Genomic DNA, 19,435 nt, shown 5'->3' with positions numbered 1-19,435 from the left:
ATATTACTATCACAATAATACTTGCTCCCCCAAAACCCATTGAAAAAGAATGAAAAAAGCCCTTCTGTACAAAAACAAAAAATTTTGATTTTACAGAAAAAACCTGATAAATCGAAAAGAAATCAAAATGTAATTTTTTCTCTTTTTTTTTTGCTATTCAACTACCAAAAAACCTAGTATGTCACGCGTAGAGTGAGGATTGCTCTCATAAAGATGAGGTAACTATCCCCAATGGTGAGATGGTGGGGACTCTATGTGAAGAAGCTGAAGCTAGGACTATGCGTATTTGATTTTAAGTGACTTGGAATAAAATGGTGAAATAGAAGGGGTGGGAAAGCAGGAAAGGGGGAAGGTAGAATTAACTGTTGCATTTTTCCCAACCACTTGTCTTAAAACCCTTAAAACAAATAAATTTTTAGTTAGATAGTATGCGTTTGGGCTAAGAAGCTACAACATTGCCATCCAGAAGTATAACGGACCAACACACAAAACCGGTTTAACCTTGATTGTTTATAGTCTGGTTAAAACAGTTTAGTGAGTATTACTCATAAAGCGGATGACAAAAAACAATAACAAAGCCCAAGTGATGTCAACTTCGTCCTATCTATATTGAGGACTTAAGAGACTCTTTTAGATAATGATGAGGACAATTTATTAATTTGTAAAGCTGTCTATAGGGACTTTTTTACCCTTGGAGGCTATGAATTTTTGAAATTTCAATTAGACAGCTCTGCTAACTTGTGTGTGTGTGAGAGAGAGAGAGAGAGAGAGAGAGAGAGAGAGAGAGAGAGAGAGAGAGAGAGAGAGAGAGAGAGAGAGAGAGAGAGAGAGAGAGAGAGAGAGAGAGCACACACACACACGCACGCACCCTCTGATGGCCAAGATCTCTGTTTTCTCTCGCACACCAACCCACCCATACACAAGAACACGAGGGGTTATATTAAGACTCGGTTATAACAGTGATTTTAGGCTGGTCCCCCTATCACTATTATACTAAGGTTTTACTGTATATAGCTGTCAGATCAACAGGCCAAAATTATTACTTTTTTTTCCTATTATTTCCTCCAGGCCTTGGATGTTCCACAGTTTTCAGTCCTGATGGTGCTGCTCTGTCAGCTGCCCAAAGCCTTGCCCTAACAGATCACATGATCTGGTCCAGATTACGAGCCAAGCAACTCAACACATGGGTCAATCTTGTTGTAGAGGATAGAAAGGTCCGTGATGATAAATAGATAGGGAATTTTGCTCAAATTTTTGTTTTGGAGAGAATGGTTGAAATGCATTTTCACTTTTTAAAATCCTCCCACCTTTTTTTGGAAAGGGGGGGGGGGGGGGGGTTAGCAAATCATACTTTTGAACTCATCTTCCTTATATATAAATTCATTCTTATGGTAATTCTACGACCCGAAGATTTATACATTTGTATACATTTTACACAGATTCTGCCATAGTTCATTGAGATTAATTGTGTTATCCCATGAAGTAGTTTTGTTAGTAATTTTCAAGTTCCTTACTTAATACTATGTGGAGCATTTAAAAAAAATGAAAATAATGATATGAAACTTTTGAATATTCACCTTTAATTTTTCAAAAAATTTTTTTAACCAGTCAATTGCTTTATTTGTTTTTTTAAAACATAAAGCCAAAATGCTGTCACGTGTTGCGGACCAAGCCTTATTTTAAACACTGTTTTCATTAATATTAATATGTAATGATAAAGATATATTCCATTTCATTTCCAAGTTGGTAGATGATGTATTGAAGTGTAAGCTGTCAGCAAATAAAACTACCATATTGAATTTATGATTTATTTGCAATGATCTCATGAAGATACAGTTTATAAAATTGAATTTTAAAGAAAGGTTTATTTTATTTGATTGCTCGAGATGTAAACATATTTTTTTCTCTGCCATACCTTTATCTCGTATTTTGAATTTCTGAAATGAGATGTGAGAAAAGTTTATTAATACCTTGATATCGCCTTGTATTTTTCAAAGTTAAAAGTAAAATTGTATATGTGGATGTTGTTAAAATGTAAAAAAAAATATACTTGGATCTGTCATTTTAGACAATCTTTAGTCACATACCGTTTGTTAGTGATGAAATCCTGTTGAAATAAAAGTGATACTATGCTTTCAATCCATTTTGTTTGTGAATTGAAAAATAATAATTGAATCCTCTAACACAGTGATGCCAAAACTCCGGTTTCACCGGAAAAAACTCCGGTCTGGAGCAAAAAATTCCGGGCTCCGGGCAACTTCCGTCAAATTCCGGTGAGGTCAATTTGTTCCAAGTCCAAGGATACCCCCCCCAACCCCCCCCCCCCCACCTTTGCAACTGCCACATTATCATCAATGCCACTTATTACAACCATCATGACTACCACTACTACTGCAACCACAACCACATCATCATCATCACGACCTCTACTACTACAACCACCATCACCACTACATCGTCATTACCACTAATACTACAACCACCACCACTACCACATCATGATTACCACTACTACTACAACCACCACCATCACATCATTACTACCACTACTACTACAACCACCACAACCACATCATCATTACTGCTACTACTACAACCACCACCACCACCACATCATCACTACCACTACTAATGCAACTACCACCACCACATCATCATCACTGCAACTACCAATACTACTACAACCACCACCACCACATGATCACTACCACTACTACTACAATACCACCACCACCACATCATCAATACCACTACTACTACAACCACCACCACCACATCATCATCACTAAAACTAATACTACTACAACCACCACTACAACATCATCATCACTACCATTTGCACTACAACCACCACCACATCATCATCACTACCACCACCACATCATCATCACTACCACCATTACTACAACGACCACCACATCATCATCACTACCACTACAACTACAAGCACCACCACCACCTCATCTTCATCACTACCACCACTAGTACTACAACCACACCCACCACATCATCATCACTACCACTGCTACTACAACCACCACCATCACATCATCACTACCACTACTACTATAATTATAACCACCACAACCACATCGTCATCACTACTACTACTACAACTACTACTACTATTACAACCACACCACCACTACCGCATCATCATCATCACTACTACTACTACTACTACTACTACTACTACTAATACAACCACCAGCACCACATCATCATCACGACCAGTGCTACAACCACCAGCACCACATCATCATCACGACCAGTGCTACAACCACCACCACCACCACATCATCACTACCACTACAACCACCACCACATCATCATTACCACTACTACTACTACAACCACTATCACATCATCACTACCACCACTACTACAACCACCACTACCACATCATCATCATTACCATTTGTACTACAACCACCATCACCACCACATCAACATCACTACCACCACTACTACAACAACCACCACATCATTATCATCACGACCACAACTACTACAACCACTATACCACCACCACATTATCATCACTACCACTACTACTTCAACCACCACAACCACCACCATATCATCATCACTACCACTACCACTAACAACAACCACTATCACATCTTCATCATTACTACCATTATTACTACAACCACCAACACCACATCATCCTCACTACCACCAGTATTACAATCTCTACCATTAGGTTTTGGCGCTTTACTTCATTTGAAATAAGGAAACTTTGGGATTGTGTTTATGTATCATGAATCATAATATAATTCTTATCAGTTATCTATTTAGAACTATAAAATATGTAAACACAATACCATTCCAATTCCTTTTTCTTGTGTGCGGAAATTCCTCTTTCGGCATTGAAATTCCTACGAGTGGTGTCTGAAACTCCTGTGAGCCAAATTTACAATTGGCGTCTCTGTCTAACAGCTTAAACGTTGTAAGCAGTTGGTACCGTTGAAGGGGCTACCTCCCTCTTTATCTGTATTCTTGTTCTATGTGGATGTAAGTTGTAAGGACCTGGGTGGGGTTCCTGACCTCCCATAGTGGGCAGGGGGGTACATACTGTGTATCTTCTATCCCCTTATAACTGTTTTCCAACATGCTTTCTATCTTTGTCTTGGAATGAGATTACTTGGTTTTGTCCTGGCCCTGGCCGGAGTCCTAGCTCAGAGGGAAACAGTGAAATGCATAGTTATTGTTTTGGGAGATGATGTTTTTTTCCTTGTAAATCATCTCTTTGTTATGTATTAATAAATTTGCTATTTTCAATGTATAATGAAAGCATTTTAGTGTATTCCTCTTTGTTGGATTTTGTGCTTGTGTCCGGATGAGACTTATAGGTGATCTCAACTAAGTACATTGGTGGTATGCTCTTGGAATCTACATCTGATCCCTATTTGTTCCTAGTTCCCCTATGTCTTACTTTTTCTTGGGTGCTTTAATTGTAATTCTATAACTTTTTGCTATCCCATTTTCTTCCTTTTTACTGACGCTGATATAACCTAAATGTGTTGCAAGCGCCGTAAAACCCTTAAAACAAAAACATAAGTTGTAAGGGGGGAAAGTCATACTCCACTTAGTAAAAAAGATGAGCGTTTACTTTTATAAAGAGCAATATCCACTCAACGTGCTCAGAGAGCTTTGCAAGAGGTCCCTGGCCAACAGCCACACTTAACATTTAGGACGGGACTTGATGCCTGTTAGGCGATAGTACAATTTTTGGGACAGACAATGCTGTTAATGGCCAAGTACTAGACCTGTAAATTCTCAGTCAATTAACTGAAATCAGTCAATTTGTCAAATTCAAATATTTAAAAAGGAAAGAAAGAAAGAAAGAATTCACAAATCGTAGTCGAATGACCGTAAAGTAATTAGGAGTGTTCCATAACGCTACGCATAGCTCATGGGAGCCGTTAATATTAACGATGGATTTATTGCCAAGGCTAAGCGGCGCTTTTTAGAATTGGCGTGACTGAACACATCCCAGTGTAATTTCACACAGCCTTCGTTAAATTATTTTTTTACTTTCCAACCTGTCGTGATCCCAACGGTAGCCAATTTTAACTGAGCCGCCGAGCGATAAATTTCACTGTTTCGTCTAAGCCAAAATTGACCACAATTACAAGCCGGGTTTAAAAAAAAAAAAAAAAAAAAAATGCGAATGCCGGAAGTAACATCTCTAGTAGATGATGGAGACACCTTTAAATCGAAAGTTAGATTAGGATAGATTGCTACAAGCACATTTCGATTGCCTCACATTGTAAACAAACTGGTTGACCGTTTCTTCACTGATTGAGTACCTGATTATAAGGAACAATGGTAAGTAGCCTAATTAATTCCCGTGCAAATCAGGACGTTTTCTGCCATTGTTTTGCTCAAGCCCAAGCGAGCTTGCTGTTTTGTGGCGATTTACCTTCATTTCGATTCTTTGAATTTTTCCGCTACGCCTGCCGAAGTTTCTTCTTGATAATTCACTTCTACTTAACAATTCAGTGTATTGGCCTGAAGTCATATTTATTTAATTTTTTTTCTCTGTCATTTACTGATTGAAAATCAAGTTTGCTCATTGTTACATTATTCTAATGTTCTCACAATGGCTGAGCTGTTCGTGGATCGCAATTCAGACTTGTCGAGCATCGATAAAGTTAAAGATGTGAGTGTGAGGAATAAATTCAATTGGTCATGGCTAGAAGTTAAAGATGATAATGGTGATTATTTTTCTGACTATGTCAAAAAAAATTCCAGAGGCAGGAATATGATGAAGTCATCTTTACCTATATAAATGACATGCTAATTTAGCATTCCTTCTACATCAAATTATGGCAGTCATACTTCCAGTAAAAATAGAAATAACACCCACTATTTTAATGTATTGTATTTATCACTCTCCTCTCCAATGATGCCCTTTTTTTTTTTTTTAAATAATTAAATCTTCAGTTTGTCGAAGAGTTTCAGTCAATTTTTATAGAGCTCATTTACAGGTCTACAAGTACTCATTTTACACTTGAGCATGGTGAGAGAATGTGAGTAAAGAGCCTTTTCCAACTATGCGCAGAGCAAGGCTCGAACCCAGGACTTTCTGATCTGAAAGCGAGTATCGTACCACAAGACCACATAGCTGCACTTAGCAGCTGGGAAACCTGGGTGTAAAATATATAGTTGGTCTTATTTGCTCGTTTTTTGTTTTTTTTCTTTTTTAGACATGTAAATCCTCAGTCAATGGAATGAAATCAGCCAATTTGTCAAATTAAAAAAAAAAAAACCCACGAATCTATTGAGCTGAATGAATAGATTATGAGGCATTAAAACATTAATCAGGAATGTTCCACAGCACTACACATAGCATTAGCACACGGGTCTCTTATGTCATTGATGGATAAACTTTTAGTGACCATGGCCAAGCAATGCTCTTTTAGATTTTTGTTTTCTGAACACATTCCATTGTAGCTATTTTCACTCAGCTTTCATGAAATTAATTTTTCACTTTCCGAACTTGTCAAAAGGAAGCCAATCCCAAGTCGCTGAGAGATAAATTTTACTGTATCATCTAAGCCAAAATTGACCACACTGTAATAATATTTCATGAAAAACTAAAATGCGAACACCGGAAGTACGTTCTGGAGAAATTTTAATCGAAACTAAGTCTATTTTTTTATTGCTTCACATTGTTTCCAAATTGGTATGCCTAGTTGAAAGGAAAAATAGCTGTGTCATTAATTAACATGCAAATTAGTGTTCTGCCATTGTTTCTCTCTAGCATCCCTGGTTGTTCACTATCTCTCTGTTTACTTCAGAGTACAAGTTCCATTCCATATGGTAGTATCAGATCCTCTACTAGCAACTGTTGTATGAAGGACTTATCAAGTTTAAGTCTAAGTCTAGTCTAACTCTAGTCTAGTCTTTATCTTGCGTGTTGTCAGTGAAGTTGACGTGATGAGCAAAGAGACCCCCAAGACATATGCACTTGACTAATACAAAGTCTATAATATCGGTTAACCATATGGAAAAAAAAAATATAGTCTCTTGCCACATTAAGAAACAGTAATAATTATTAGAATTAAAAGCTTAATGTTGTAATGGAAATATTCTAAAACCAACACAAAATATTGTCCATTACAACAATGTTAAATCAGGATGTCTGATCACCATATCTAGGACTAGGACTAGACCGATGCGCGAATCGACAGCAAGCACGACACTGGGTCCAACTATCGTCTGCAGAAACTACAGCCAGATGTAAATTCTAAACATTTCTTAGATAACTAACTCGATTATTATTAGTATTACAACTTTTCAAAGATTCTGGTTCGATAAATAATCCATAGTTATCAAAGGCATTGAAAACAGATTCGTACTCTTGATTTCAAAAAGAAAACAAACCCAATCACTCAGTTTGTAAGAGAGCATCGTAGAAAAATAGTTCACGCTTTCCTGTAAAAATCTTGATAGTTCATACTTTTTTGGATATTTTCATATCATTCAAGACATGAGAAATATTATTTAAAACTTATGGTCGTTAATTAACCAATTTATTATAAAGTTCTGAAATTTAAACAACAGAATCAATTATTGCGCATTCAAGGAAATTGTACCAAGGCAGAAAAGTATTTTTGCTTGAAATCCTTATCGAACCAATGGGCCCTCACTAGTGGGGGCTGAAAATCCAAGGCAAGTCTTCTATAAAACCCTCCGTGGTTGGTGTTTTCTTTTAGACTCACCCTGTTTTTTTTTTTTTTTTTTTAACGGGTTTACGGCGCTTGCAACACATTTAGGTCATAACAGCGCCAGTAAAAGGAAGAAAACGGAATAGTAAAAAAAAATGATAGAATTACAAATTACCCCCCCCCCCCCCCCCCAAAAGTTAAGACAAAGGGGAATTGGTTCAAAGGTATTTTATTGTGTAAATAGGCAAATAAATTTAAATGTAAAAGTTAATTCTCAAAATTTAGTCCCTTAGACAATCTAACTAAGGGGTAAGGTTGATTCAGAAATACTCAACTGCAAATTTATGGTACGTACTAGATGTATTAATACTGATTTATTTTGGCGCTATGTATACAAAAATTATTTACTGTTTAGTGTGTTTTTCTAATCATAAATGGAATTCAATGATTTTGAAAATAAAAATGCATAGAATAAATAAATAAATAAAATTCCAAGGGAAGACTGGAATAACCCAGGCGTCAGCCGCAGTGCAGCGCCGCAAATTGAGCTAGGGCGAGGTGACTTGCTCAAGGCCACACAGCGCAGCGGCAGGTGATCTAACTAGGTACCTTTCGGGTACAAAGTAAAGACTGAGCCATACTGCTCCCTCTGGGCAAATAATGCGATTTCACCTTTTTCTTGGCCATACAATGACATTAATTTGACTTTCTTTTTATATATTTTCATAAAACTTAAAAACATGCACAAGGTAATCCTCAAAATAAATACTGGCACATCATTCAGCTCAACTAATAAAATTTCCAACTTTGCTCGAGTTCCACATTTTGAGGGTAGCATTCAGCTCAAATGAAAATATATGACCCTCCGTATCAAAGCAGAATTATGTCGGGGTGAACAATGTACTGGAAATTGAATGTATAGCTACAAATATGAAACTTGGGGATAATATCTATTCTATTCTATAATGTAGAAAATAAAGATATCTGTCATTGCAACCAACTCAATGTTATCTTTTTAACTCTAAATTCACTTCCAGGGATCCAATTCATCCTAACATAGTACCGTTTGGAGACGGTGGGTCACATATGTGAATCTCAAAATGAAAACGCAGGAAAAAAATATGGGCTGAGTTTGAGGTTTTTCATTTTTTACAAAGTTATAAACAACTCTAAGTCTAAGGCACTTTTGGTACTTTAATATGTTGCACCAACCAAATATACATCCAGATGCATATTAATTACTTTTTAGGTTGAAAAAGTATATTAGAAATGCCGGGAAACTATAACAAAGTTTTATAGTGATTATATTATAGACAACCATTCATAACTTTTTTTCCCTCACGAACCGATTTTGGTGGATTTTTAGTATGATAATCAACAAAAATGTGCAACCAAATATGTTATTAGCCTTGTAATTTGTAACAATTTCTTAATAGTTACCTTAAGTCTACTGGATTATTGTTATGGACAGGCCGCTCCAAGCAAATTCCACACTAGGGTTTGTTTGTTTTTAACAGTTTTACGGCGCTTGCAACACATTGGGGTCAAATCAGCGCCACTATTAAGGAAGAAAATGGGAAAGTAAAAAGTTCTAGAATTACAAAAAAGGCATCCAAGAAAAGGTAAGACAAAGGGGAATTCGTTCAAATAGGGAACAGATGTCAATTCCAAGAGCACACTATCATACTTAGTTTGAAATCACCTAAATGTCTCATCCTGACATAAGCACAGGTCGCCACTAAGAGGAAAATGCTCAAATGTGCGGCTATGTGGTCTAATGGTATAACACTTGCTTTCGGATCGGAAGGTCCTGGGTTCGAGCCTCGTGCTCGGCGCATAGTTGAGTCCTTGGAAGAGGCTCTTTACTTACATTCTCTCACCATACTCGGGTGTAAAATGAATACCTGGCCGTTAACAGCGTTGTCTTTGTCCGAAAAATTGTAATATCGCCTAACAGGCGTCATGTCCTGTCCTACATGTTAAATGTTGCTGTTGACCAGGGACCCCTTGTAAAGCGCTTTGAGCATGTTTAGTGGACATTGCTCTAAATAAAAGCTTAATTATTTTTTTTTTTAATGTTTACAAATCATATATAATATGTAAACAAAACATAATACAGTGCATAACAGTCAGAGTGATGATTTACAAGGCAAAAAATATCATCTCCCAAAACTCTAATGACTGTTTCCCTCCCAGCTGGGGTATCCTACCAGGGCCAGGACAAAACCAAGTAATATCATTCCAAGACAAAGACAGAAAGCATGTTGGAAAACAGACAGAGGGCGATAGAAGACATAGAAAGTGCCTCTCTACCCACTATGGTCTGAACTAGAGTTCAGACAAAGGAACACCAAACATTGCCGGGCAAACCTGAAAGAAACTGCCTATATTACGCTTGTAAGATCAATCTTGGACTATTCCAGTACAGTTTGGGACCCAAACCTACAATCTGACATTAAAAAAAAAAAGCAATTGAAGCTGTCCAGTGCCGTGCTGCAAGATTTCCATGCAATGACCACTGCCCATGAAGTTCTCTAGTAGGTGGACGTAGAACAGGGGCCGTTTTCATGAACACAGACTAGCGCTTGGTCTCTGGCTATCTCTGACTTTCGTCCAGGACTTGAAAAAAATCGGATTTCATGTGAGCTGACTAAGCAAGTCCCAGTCTAAAATCACGATACCTTCGGATTAAGTTTGGCCAAGTTTTAGTCATTTGCTGAGGCAAGACTTCATACTTTAGTCTGAGACTAGTTACTGAGATATGCCATGGAGTCAACAAGATAGCAGTTATTTTTAGATGAGAGCTTCGATTCAGAAGGAAAATACGTCGGTTACACAAAATGTGCTGTTGTCATTGACACTGGCTTTAAAAAACTATAAGATAAGTGCAGATCGTCGAAAGTACACATTTTTGTGAGTAAAAACTAAAAAAAAGAACAATCGTGAGTTGCGAGTGACTGGAGACTCGAAATTGAAGGATTTGCGTCGAAGAACAATAACAAAAAAATCATTAGAGAGTATAGGGGAGACAAAAGTTATTCTGCTAGCATTGTAACTGACTGAAATAATGTGATTAATTAGAACACACTTTCTCTTTTGTTTTTTTTTTTTTTGGTTCAATTTTTTCATTGAAACTTTCATTGGCCTAAATATAGAATTGATAATAATAATAATAATAATAATAATAATAATAAAATTAATAATAATAATAATAATAATAATAATAATAATAATTAATAATAATAATATACAGTGCACTCTCCCGATAACGACCTATCCGAATAACGACATTCTCCCGATAACGACATTGGCCCCAGGTCCCGATTTTTTTACTATATGTTATTAGTAATAAAACTCTCTAAATAATGACATACTTTTTAGACCACTCTCCGGATAACGACATTGAGTTAGCAATAATTGGCTGTGACTTTGCTAGATACAAAAAATAAAAATAGCTAAAATGTTGTTTCCGGTAAGTTTCATTTCATTCTCTGAGCCAGAGGCACCTCATAGCCAATGAGATCACTTTGTTATCGGCCAATGAAATGTCCTACCAGAGGCACCTCATAGCCAATGAGATCACTTTGTTATCGGCCAATGAAATGTCCTACCAGAGGCACCTCATAGCCAATGAAAACACACCTGTGTCTATTGTCATCGGTACAAAAGGGTGACGCGCATTGAATGAGTCAATCATCACATCGCTGACCGCTGAATCGATTGTATTCACCCGAGAACAATAACGCACTCCAAGATGTCGACAGCTGCTATTAGAAAAAGAAAGATACTGACAATAGATGTCAAGCTGCAAATTCTGGCTGATGTGGACACAAAGACATTAACCAAGAAACAGATCGCTGAGAAGTACGAGACTCCCCACAACAGCTTATCAACAATAATCAAGAACAGGACAAAGATAGAGACAAGCAGCCATGAACCTCAGCGCAAGAAACCACGCCTTGCAACGAATGCGACCGTAGACGAAGCTGTGTTGACATGGTTTAAACAAACAAGAGCAATAAATGCCCCTACTTCTGGCCCCATTATCCGCGAGCAGGCCTGCGGAGAGGCTAGGCGTAACAGATTTTCAAGCAAGCAGCGGTTGGCTGATGAAATTCAAGCAGCGACACGGCATCGTGTTCAAGATGTCCTGCGGCGAATCTGCTTCCGTGGACACATCAATCGTCGATGAATGGAAGACAACAACTCTGTCCAGTTTGATGAAAGAGTATTCACCTCGTGACGTTTTCAACGCAGATGAAACAGGCCTGTTTTTCCGCTGCCTCCCGAACAAGACTCACACTTTTAAAGGAGAAGCCAGCCACGGTGGCAAACATGCGAAAGACAGACTAACGGTACTCATTGCAACTAATTCAACGGGTACAGAAAAAATTCCCCTTCTCGTTATCGGGACAAAAAAAAAACAACAACAAAAAAAAAAAACAAAAAAAAAAAAAAACAACAAAAAAACATTTTAATGTGGCCATGTGTTCAGTTGTATTATTAAATATAGCTGCACTCATGCCGGTCCCAAGCCCGGATAAACAACAGAGGGAAAATGACACACAAAAAACAACAACATCAACAACAACAAAAACAAACAACAAAACTACACACACACACACTTTGTGTATTTTACATGTTTGGAAAGTCCGATCACTGATCACCCACTATGGTTGGTACATTAATGTACATTCTAAGGGTCTAACCACACCCCTTTTTCCGCCATCTTGAAATTTTCCGAATAACGACATGTTCCCGATAACGACATGCACCTCTGGTCCCGAGCCATGTCGTTATCGGGAGAGTGCACTGTAATAATAATGTACTTTATTTATCCAAAAAGGAAATTTTTGCGCAGACTTATAAAATGCCGACAATGATACATACATAAACATAATACAGTAGAATTACTTTAAACCGAAATTTTGGGGACCCTCTAAACCATTTCGGTTTAAATTTAAAGACATTTTGGTTTAAAGCAAGTTCCTGTTTTACGATGATTTTCAAGGAACGTAATTATTTAAAGATTTTGCTCATTTAATCGTAACATGGGTGTTTTCCCCTTAAATAAAGTTGTAGTTGTTGAATAAATGCCGTTTTGGAGACCATTTATTTATTTATTTTTTTAAAAAATATTTTTGTTTGTTTGTTATTTTTTGGTGTGTTTTAAAAATATTTTCAAAATTGTTGAAAGAGTTGAGTTTTTTACATACCTCCGTCAACTTGTTCAACATTTTTTCATCGACTTCACAAAGTATTTTGATTTTAAACTCTGCGTAAGCACAGTGATTTCTTTCAGACATCTTTTAGTAAAGTGTAAGCTAAAATAAGATTGATAGGTCTTGCGTGATATTTGATAATGAATGATGCGCAGCTACTCAGAGGTAAATGGAAATGAAAAGGTGTGTCAATGCTAAGCTGTCTACTACACACCTCTCTTTTGTTGAAAAGCCATTAGGTTCAAAGGTCTAAGTACATAGAACCCCCCCCCCCCACCCTCTTTCAGCCCCTCACATACACATTTAAACAAAGTGGAAATGAAATGGCATATCAATGGTAAGTTGTCTACCACCCACCTCCCACCCTTATTGTTGTGTTGAAAATTCAGTCAGTTCCAAAGCATCAACTCACTAGAACATCTCGCCTGCATGATTCTAGACCCCCACCTCCCCCTCTTTCCTCCGTTTTCACATGACAGTCACCCGTTGTCTTCCTTTTTCAATCTGTGCGATTGTGGTGTTGGTCAAGCCCAAGTACAGTGATTGAAGTGTTTGCCTACCCCCCACCTCATCTTATACTTACGATCATTGCTTAATATCGCCGGACATGATTGCATGTGGCCACTCCCAAATTTTTGAAGGAGAAAAAGGGAAGGTGCTCTCAAGTTGTTTTGATGTTTAAAGAAAGTCCTGCTTAGAAGTATTTCGGCTCATCATAAGAGAATTAGTGCAAAGATAATGAAGAAACTCGTATAATTTATTAAATTCATTGCAGTTCATGGTATGTTTCGGTTTAAAGTAATTTTACTGTATACGTTAATAAATGTGGTAAAGTAAAACTTGGAAATAGGTATAGTGTAATAATATTGTAATCTGTAAGAATAATTACATAGAATAAATTTCAAGGGACGTACAGATTATATAATTGTAAAGATATAGATATCTAGTAAAGTGTATAATGATGTCAACATACAAGAAGAAAAAAAAAAGCTAAGTTGACAGTTGACCATGGACATCATTGTAGTCTAGCAGTCAATTGTCAATCTCACGCGATTCAATTCCCACTCGTGTCCACCTCCCACAATCACAGGTTCACTCCCCAATGGTGTCCACCTCTCATACTCCCGGGTTCTTTCCCTACTGGTATCCACCTCCACCTCCCACAGTCGAAGGTTCACTCCCTACTGGTATCCACCACCCATTGTCCCAGGTATATTCCCCACTAGTGTGCACCTTCCGTAGTCCGAGGTTTACTCCCCACTTGTATTCACCTCCCAGTCTCTGGTTCAATCCCCACTTGAGTGGATTTTGGTAGATTTAGGTGGATTTCGGTATTCAGCAGTACCTGGTACCAATAGCAAAGTATGACTGTGCTCTGTCAGAGATCACTATGGGAAACCCTCAAATGCTTGCAAAATATTACATTCAAAACAAAAAACTTTAAGAACAAATATCACAGACATGATTTACATGGAGAAAATTAAAGTATATACATTCGCCTGTTTCCCCTAAAGCTCGTACCAGAGCCAGGACAAAACCTAGTAATCACATTCCAAGACAAGGACAGAAAGCAACCTGGAAAAGGAAAACGGATTCAAGGGGATAGAAGACACAGCAAGAGAAAAACCCTTCCCCATGGATTTGAAATGCAATTTAATGTGATATAAAGTGTGCAGAATACACAGAGAGCTCTAATGTGCTAGACATATGAAGAGGATGCGTAACAAAACACAGGTATTATTACTACTCAAAAGCCTGTCTGTTTTCAGTTTCCTAAAATTATTTATCCTGCAGGTGTCTTTGCAGGGTGGCCAGGGAAATCTCTCATCAAAATTTCCTACCTTGGTCTGAAATTTCCTACCATCATAAACCTATCTAAATAACGTACTCTGAAACTTACCTTTATCCCGTGTCTTGCGTTTGATCGATACAAGTTTAATGATGTTTTGCCCTGCTGCAGAATCCACTCAATATTGTTTTTGTTTCTCATGTTCATTAAAATCAGACATCTCGACACACACTATATATCAGTAAAATCTTGAAATTAATCAATTAATTAGGCCTATTTACACAGTTTTTTTCATTGTCAGTCAAACCCCTCACCATCCTCACAACCTATCTACATATGTACAAATGTCACCCACCATCTACAATAACTTCAGTTCCACCTCTTTCTCAACAATAAGAGAGGATAGTTCTTTCATATTGTCTTTTTTTGTCCTTGCTTCCCTTCTCAATGCATTGCTCTGAACGATCATGTCATGGGCAACTTTGGCACCAGCTCCCTCTGCTCTCTCATTAAGGGTATCTGCTTTCTCAACCAGCATCTCCATGTCAAGTTCCATCTTCCTTCTCTTACTGACCAGGTCCTTAATCTCATCATTCTTCCTCTTCCTCTTCAACTTCTCCTCTGACATTTCAGCCTCCTTCTTCTTCAATTCCATTGCCTCACTGTACCTCTGCCACGCTCTACTACAAGACAACAACATCTCCTTGCTAATCACAATCTCAGCTATGTTCTTATTGTGAACAAACTGGCACAGTAGCCGTCTTGCAATGAGAGTCTCCTCTAACAGATTTTCAACTGTTACCCCTTTATCAATAGAGAAGCCTCGTTCCACCTCCGCATTGCCATGACTTAATACCAACACCATCTTCAGTATCTTCCCTAGAGCTGGTACACTTTCCAGACATCCATGCAGAGTAAAATAACTGTCCAGGCGGTCACTTGCAGAGAATGGATGCCTGGAAACTGCCTCCTTAAAGGTTGAAAATTGAAGAAGTGATTGATCAACTTCTTCAGGTGTAATCCAACCACAGAGCTGAAGGTGATTGGCAGTTGCCTTCAGAAGATCCTTGGCCTTTGTACTGTTGCCGACAATGAAAGCTGGGTCAAAGCAAGCAACATTCTTGGTGAAACGGAAGTTTAGAGGACTCTTTTCAACAATTTTTTTAATGCAGGCCTTAATTAATTTTTGGAATGACAGCCTGAAGTCCATAATATTTAATTCCGATAATTTCCTTTTCTCAGCTGTCAAAATCTTCTCAGCATGACAGCCTACTTCGATTTTTCCATATGGCTTGAACAACTGAGTGTCCACATTTGCAGGAGCCACAATTTCGTCCATTCCATCTACATCTTTTAAAATCAAGCTGTACAGCTGTTTAACAACAGCACTGATTTCCTTTGCAAGGAAGGGAACAAGGGGTTCGTCACGCTGGAACTTCAAAAGGAAGGGCCTTAAAATTTTACATATAAAAACAAAGCTGTGTAGCTTGGCAAGGATCAATTTATCCCCTTGGATATCCAACAAAACTTTGAAAGTCTTGCACATGGGCTCAGTGACCTCACCTTTTTTTGCTTTGGTCACATAATCCACGACGAAAGGCCAGATTACAATGGCTCTCTCTGCAGCAGGAATATTTTCCAGCCATCGATGGCCACAAAACTTCAGTGGTAGCATCTTACTGCCAGTGTGTATCAAGAAATCCTCACGTCTTGCATGAGAGTCTTGAAATAAATAATACAAAGATCTTAATAAAGTGTCAATCTCCCATCCAGATTCTTTGAGTCCAGCTTTGATGCTGTTGTGAAGTACATGGAGTGGACAAGATCCAATGTTCAACAGAGACTTTCCTCCTTCCTCAGTCATTGAAGATGAAACATCTTTAAAAACCTTCCAGTTGACATTGGGGCCTTCCATTGAGAGCTGCAGCAAGTTATCATTATTAATGTTTGAGATTGTTTCTTTCAGTTTTGAAACAATATGGGCTGCTGTGGCGTGTCCAAGGAAATAAGAATCAATATACTTTGTTTTCACAGTTCCATCGACATCTATGAAACGGACATGAACATCTAATTGTTTTTTCTGCATGTCAGGGTTCATGCTTTCATCAAACATAATGACGTAGTTGTCGACACTTTTAATCGTAGATAATATCTGACTTCTGATAGCAGGGGCAATTCCAAAAGTTGACAGATAACCAAGCTTGGTGCACGAACACTTAAATTTCTCAGCAACAGGGTGGCCAGCAAACATAACTTTAAATAAAGGGCCCATGTCTACAGAACTGCGAGCACTACTGTGACTAGAAATTACACGAAGGGTCCACAGAATCTCAGCTTTAAGTACATCATTGTCTGAGACTTTCAAAGTTGATTGAATAGCTGACAAGGAAGTTGTAACAGTAGCATTAATGTTAGCTTGTGAGGTAGATTGTTGAGTATTTGATTTGGATGATGTAGTGAAGTTTAAAATTGACCTGGAGTTAGAAACAGAATCACGTGATTTATAATGTTTTTGAGAGGACATATGACTGTTCAATGCCTTAATTCCTGATGTTCCGATTAAAAAACTGTGTTTACAAAATTTGCAGGAAAATTTATTCTTGTCATTGGGAACAGCAACAAGCCATTGTGAAAATCTGCTGTCACTGAGCCAATCTGGATTAAATTGACACTTCCCCATTGTCTTAGTTCTTTGACTTATCTATCAATCTGGATGAAGTTCACTTATTTCCGACTGAAGACGAACGCGAAATATACTGATACAATCCACCAAATAGTTACATTAAATTCTATCCCATAATAATAATAGAGGATCAACAATAAAAATAAGGGTAAAATATTGTAATTCAGTCAATTTCCAAACGAAATCCAAATAGAATTAACACGAAAAGTAGTCAGAGAGAGGAAGAAAAAATGAAATGGTAATGGTAGTTTTATGACTTATCTATCAATCTGGATGAGGTTCACTTATTTCTGACTGAAGATGAATACGAATGATACAGTCCACCAAATTAATTGTTATCCCATAATAGTGAAGCAACAATAAAAAATAAGGGCAGAATATTCTAATTCAATCAATTTTCAAACGAAATCCAAATACAATTCACACTGATGCTCAGTCACACAAAAAAACAGACTGGATTTGAAATCGACGTGCATAAATGTACAGAATGAAATGAAATGGAATTTGATTTAGGCACTCTGGTGAGGATAGGCTATCAAGGTAGGGCTAGTAATCGATAACGAAAAAAGAATACGATACCTACCTATGCGATGCAGATTTTCTGTAAACGGTTCCGTGTAAATTTTTAGTAAGGAAGTACACAAGTATCGAGTACACAGTTACGGTGATTAAAACCGATACTATCGCACTAGATCGCGCAATATAGCAGTGCACACTTCCGTTTCGTACGCAATGAAAGTAAATTTTCGCATTTTTAATTTTTTTTTTTTAAATTTTTGATGTTTTTTTTGTTTTTTTTTTTAAAGAAAATTTCAGACCATCCAGTACCGCTTCCGACCAATTTCCGACCCAATTTCAAATTTCCGACCAATTTCCGACTTCCCGACTTCCCTGGCCACCCTGCTTTGATTTGTCTACTACTACTGGCCACCAAGTTATTTTTTTTTATATACACTCCAGCACGGTTTCCTTGAACTCATTCGATTGACCCGAATTTTTTCCTTATTATTCTTTGTTAACATTCCATTCCTTCCTCGAAAATTTTTTTACCTTGAACTAATTCTACCAGCCAAAGTAAAAAATAAAAATTACTGAAGGGTTCTTTAATGCGCCCAGTGATTTCGACCTGATGATTTACTCTGACATTGACAATTACGTATGTGTTTATCAATCTACACTGCAGGTTTGTCTATATACACACAGACACACACACAGCCACTCACCACACACTCAATCGCAGTTTCATATGACCAACGCTTATCTACTTATTTTTACCAATTCCCCATTCATTCTAATTTCAATGCCAGGCGCCATGATGTGCTAATGGTTGGCTACGACCACGATGGTAAATGAATGTGGTACAGCGACCGACCCTAGCACCATACACATGCTTGTAATGTGTATAAAGTTATATCCATCAATATATCAATAAAGTAAATAAATAATAAACTTCCCTTTTTTCATCCTCTAGCGGAGGGAAGACTGAAGCACCCCAAATTGAGCTAGGGATAGGTGGCTTGCTGAAGGTCACATAATGCTATGGATATTCAAACTAGGTATCTTTCGGATGTATTGCAAACTCCAAACTGCTGGGCCACACTGCCCCCTCCCCCTGTCTTCCCTGTCAAGTCGTTATGATAAGACACAGTTTCCTCGAATGTTTGAGGAAACTGTGCTAGAGTGTATATATATAGCATTGATAATCTGTCACATTTGTATTTTTTTCCAGGCTCCAAATTTAACTCATGAAGCATATCAATCACATTTAATGTTATTAAGATTACAATCCTCCCTCTGCACTGCATTCATTTCAGAAAAGTTCATATCCCACTCTCCTCTCTTTCCTCCTTGTAATTGTCAATTTTGACGAGTATAGACCAACTCCCCAGCAATGTGTGTGGAGAGGACATGGAGATCATCATCCAACATAACAAAGTCTGCATCTGTGCCAAAGTCTAAGGTTCCTTTTCTATCATCAATTCCTAACATTTGAGCAGGATGCAGGGAGGCGCATTCCAATGCCAGCACAGGACCACAACCTTGGAGGATAAATAAAGTTTAG

The 19,435-nt window shown here is 37.7% G+C and overlaps 1 protein-coding gene across 1 annotated transcript in view; it reads left to right on the top strand.

Moving 5' to 3' along the window:
* The window catches only part of LOC144971423 (multifunctional protein ADE2-like), a 41,071-nt gene extending 38,932 nt beyond the window's left edge, over positions 1 to 2,139 (top strand). The window contains exon 8 of the mRNA XM_078912310.1: positions 1,069 to 2,139. Within this exon, the coding sequence (XP_078768436.1) occupies positions 1,069 to 1,232 (164 nt within the window). The 3' untranslated portion in view covers positions 1,233 to 2,139. The remainder of the gene's footprint in view (positions 1 to 1,068) is intronic.
* The last annotated feature ends 17,296 nt before the right edge of the window (positions 2,140 to 19,435 follow it).

This window comes from Berghia stephanieae, chromosome 4, assembly GCF_034508935.2.
Source record: "Berghia stephanieae isolate SIO BIC M18660-M18661 chromosome 4, UCSD_Bste_1.3, whole genome shotgun sequence".
NCBI lineage: Eukaryota > Metazoa > Mollusca > Gastropoda > Nudibranchia > Aeolidiidae > Berghia > Berghia stephanieae.
This window is presented reverse-complemented; position numbering and strand designations above follow the sequence as displayed.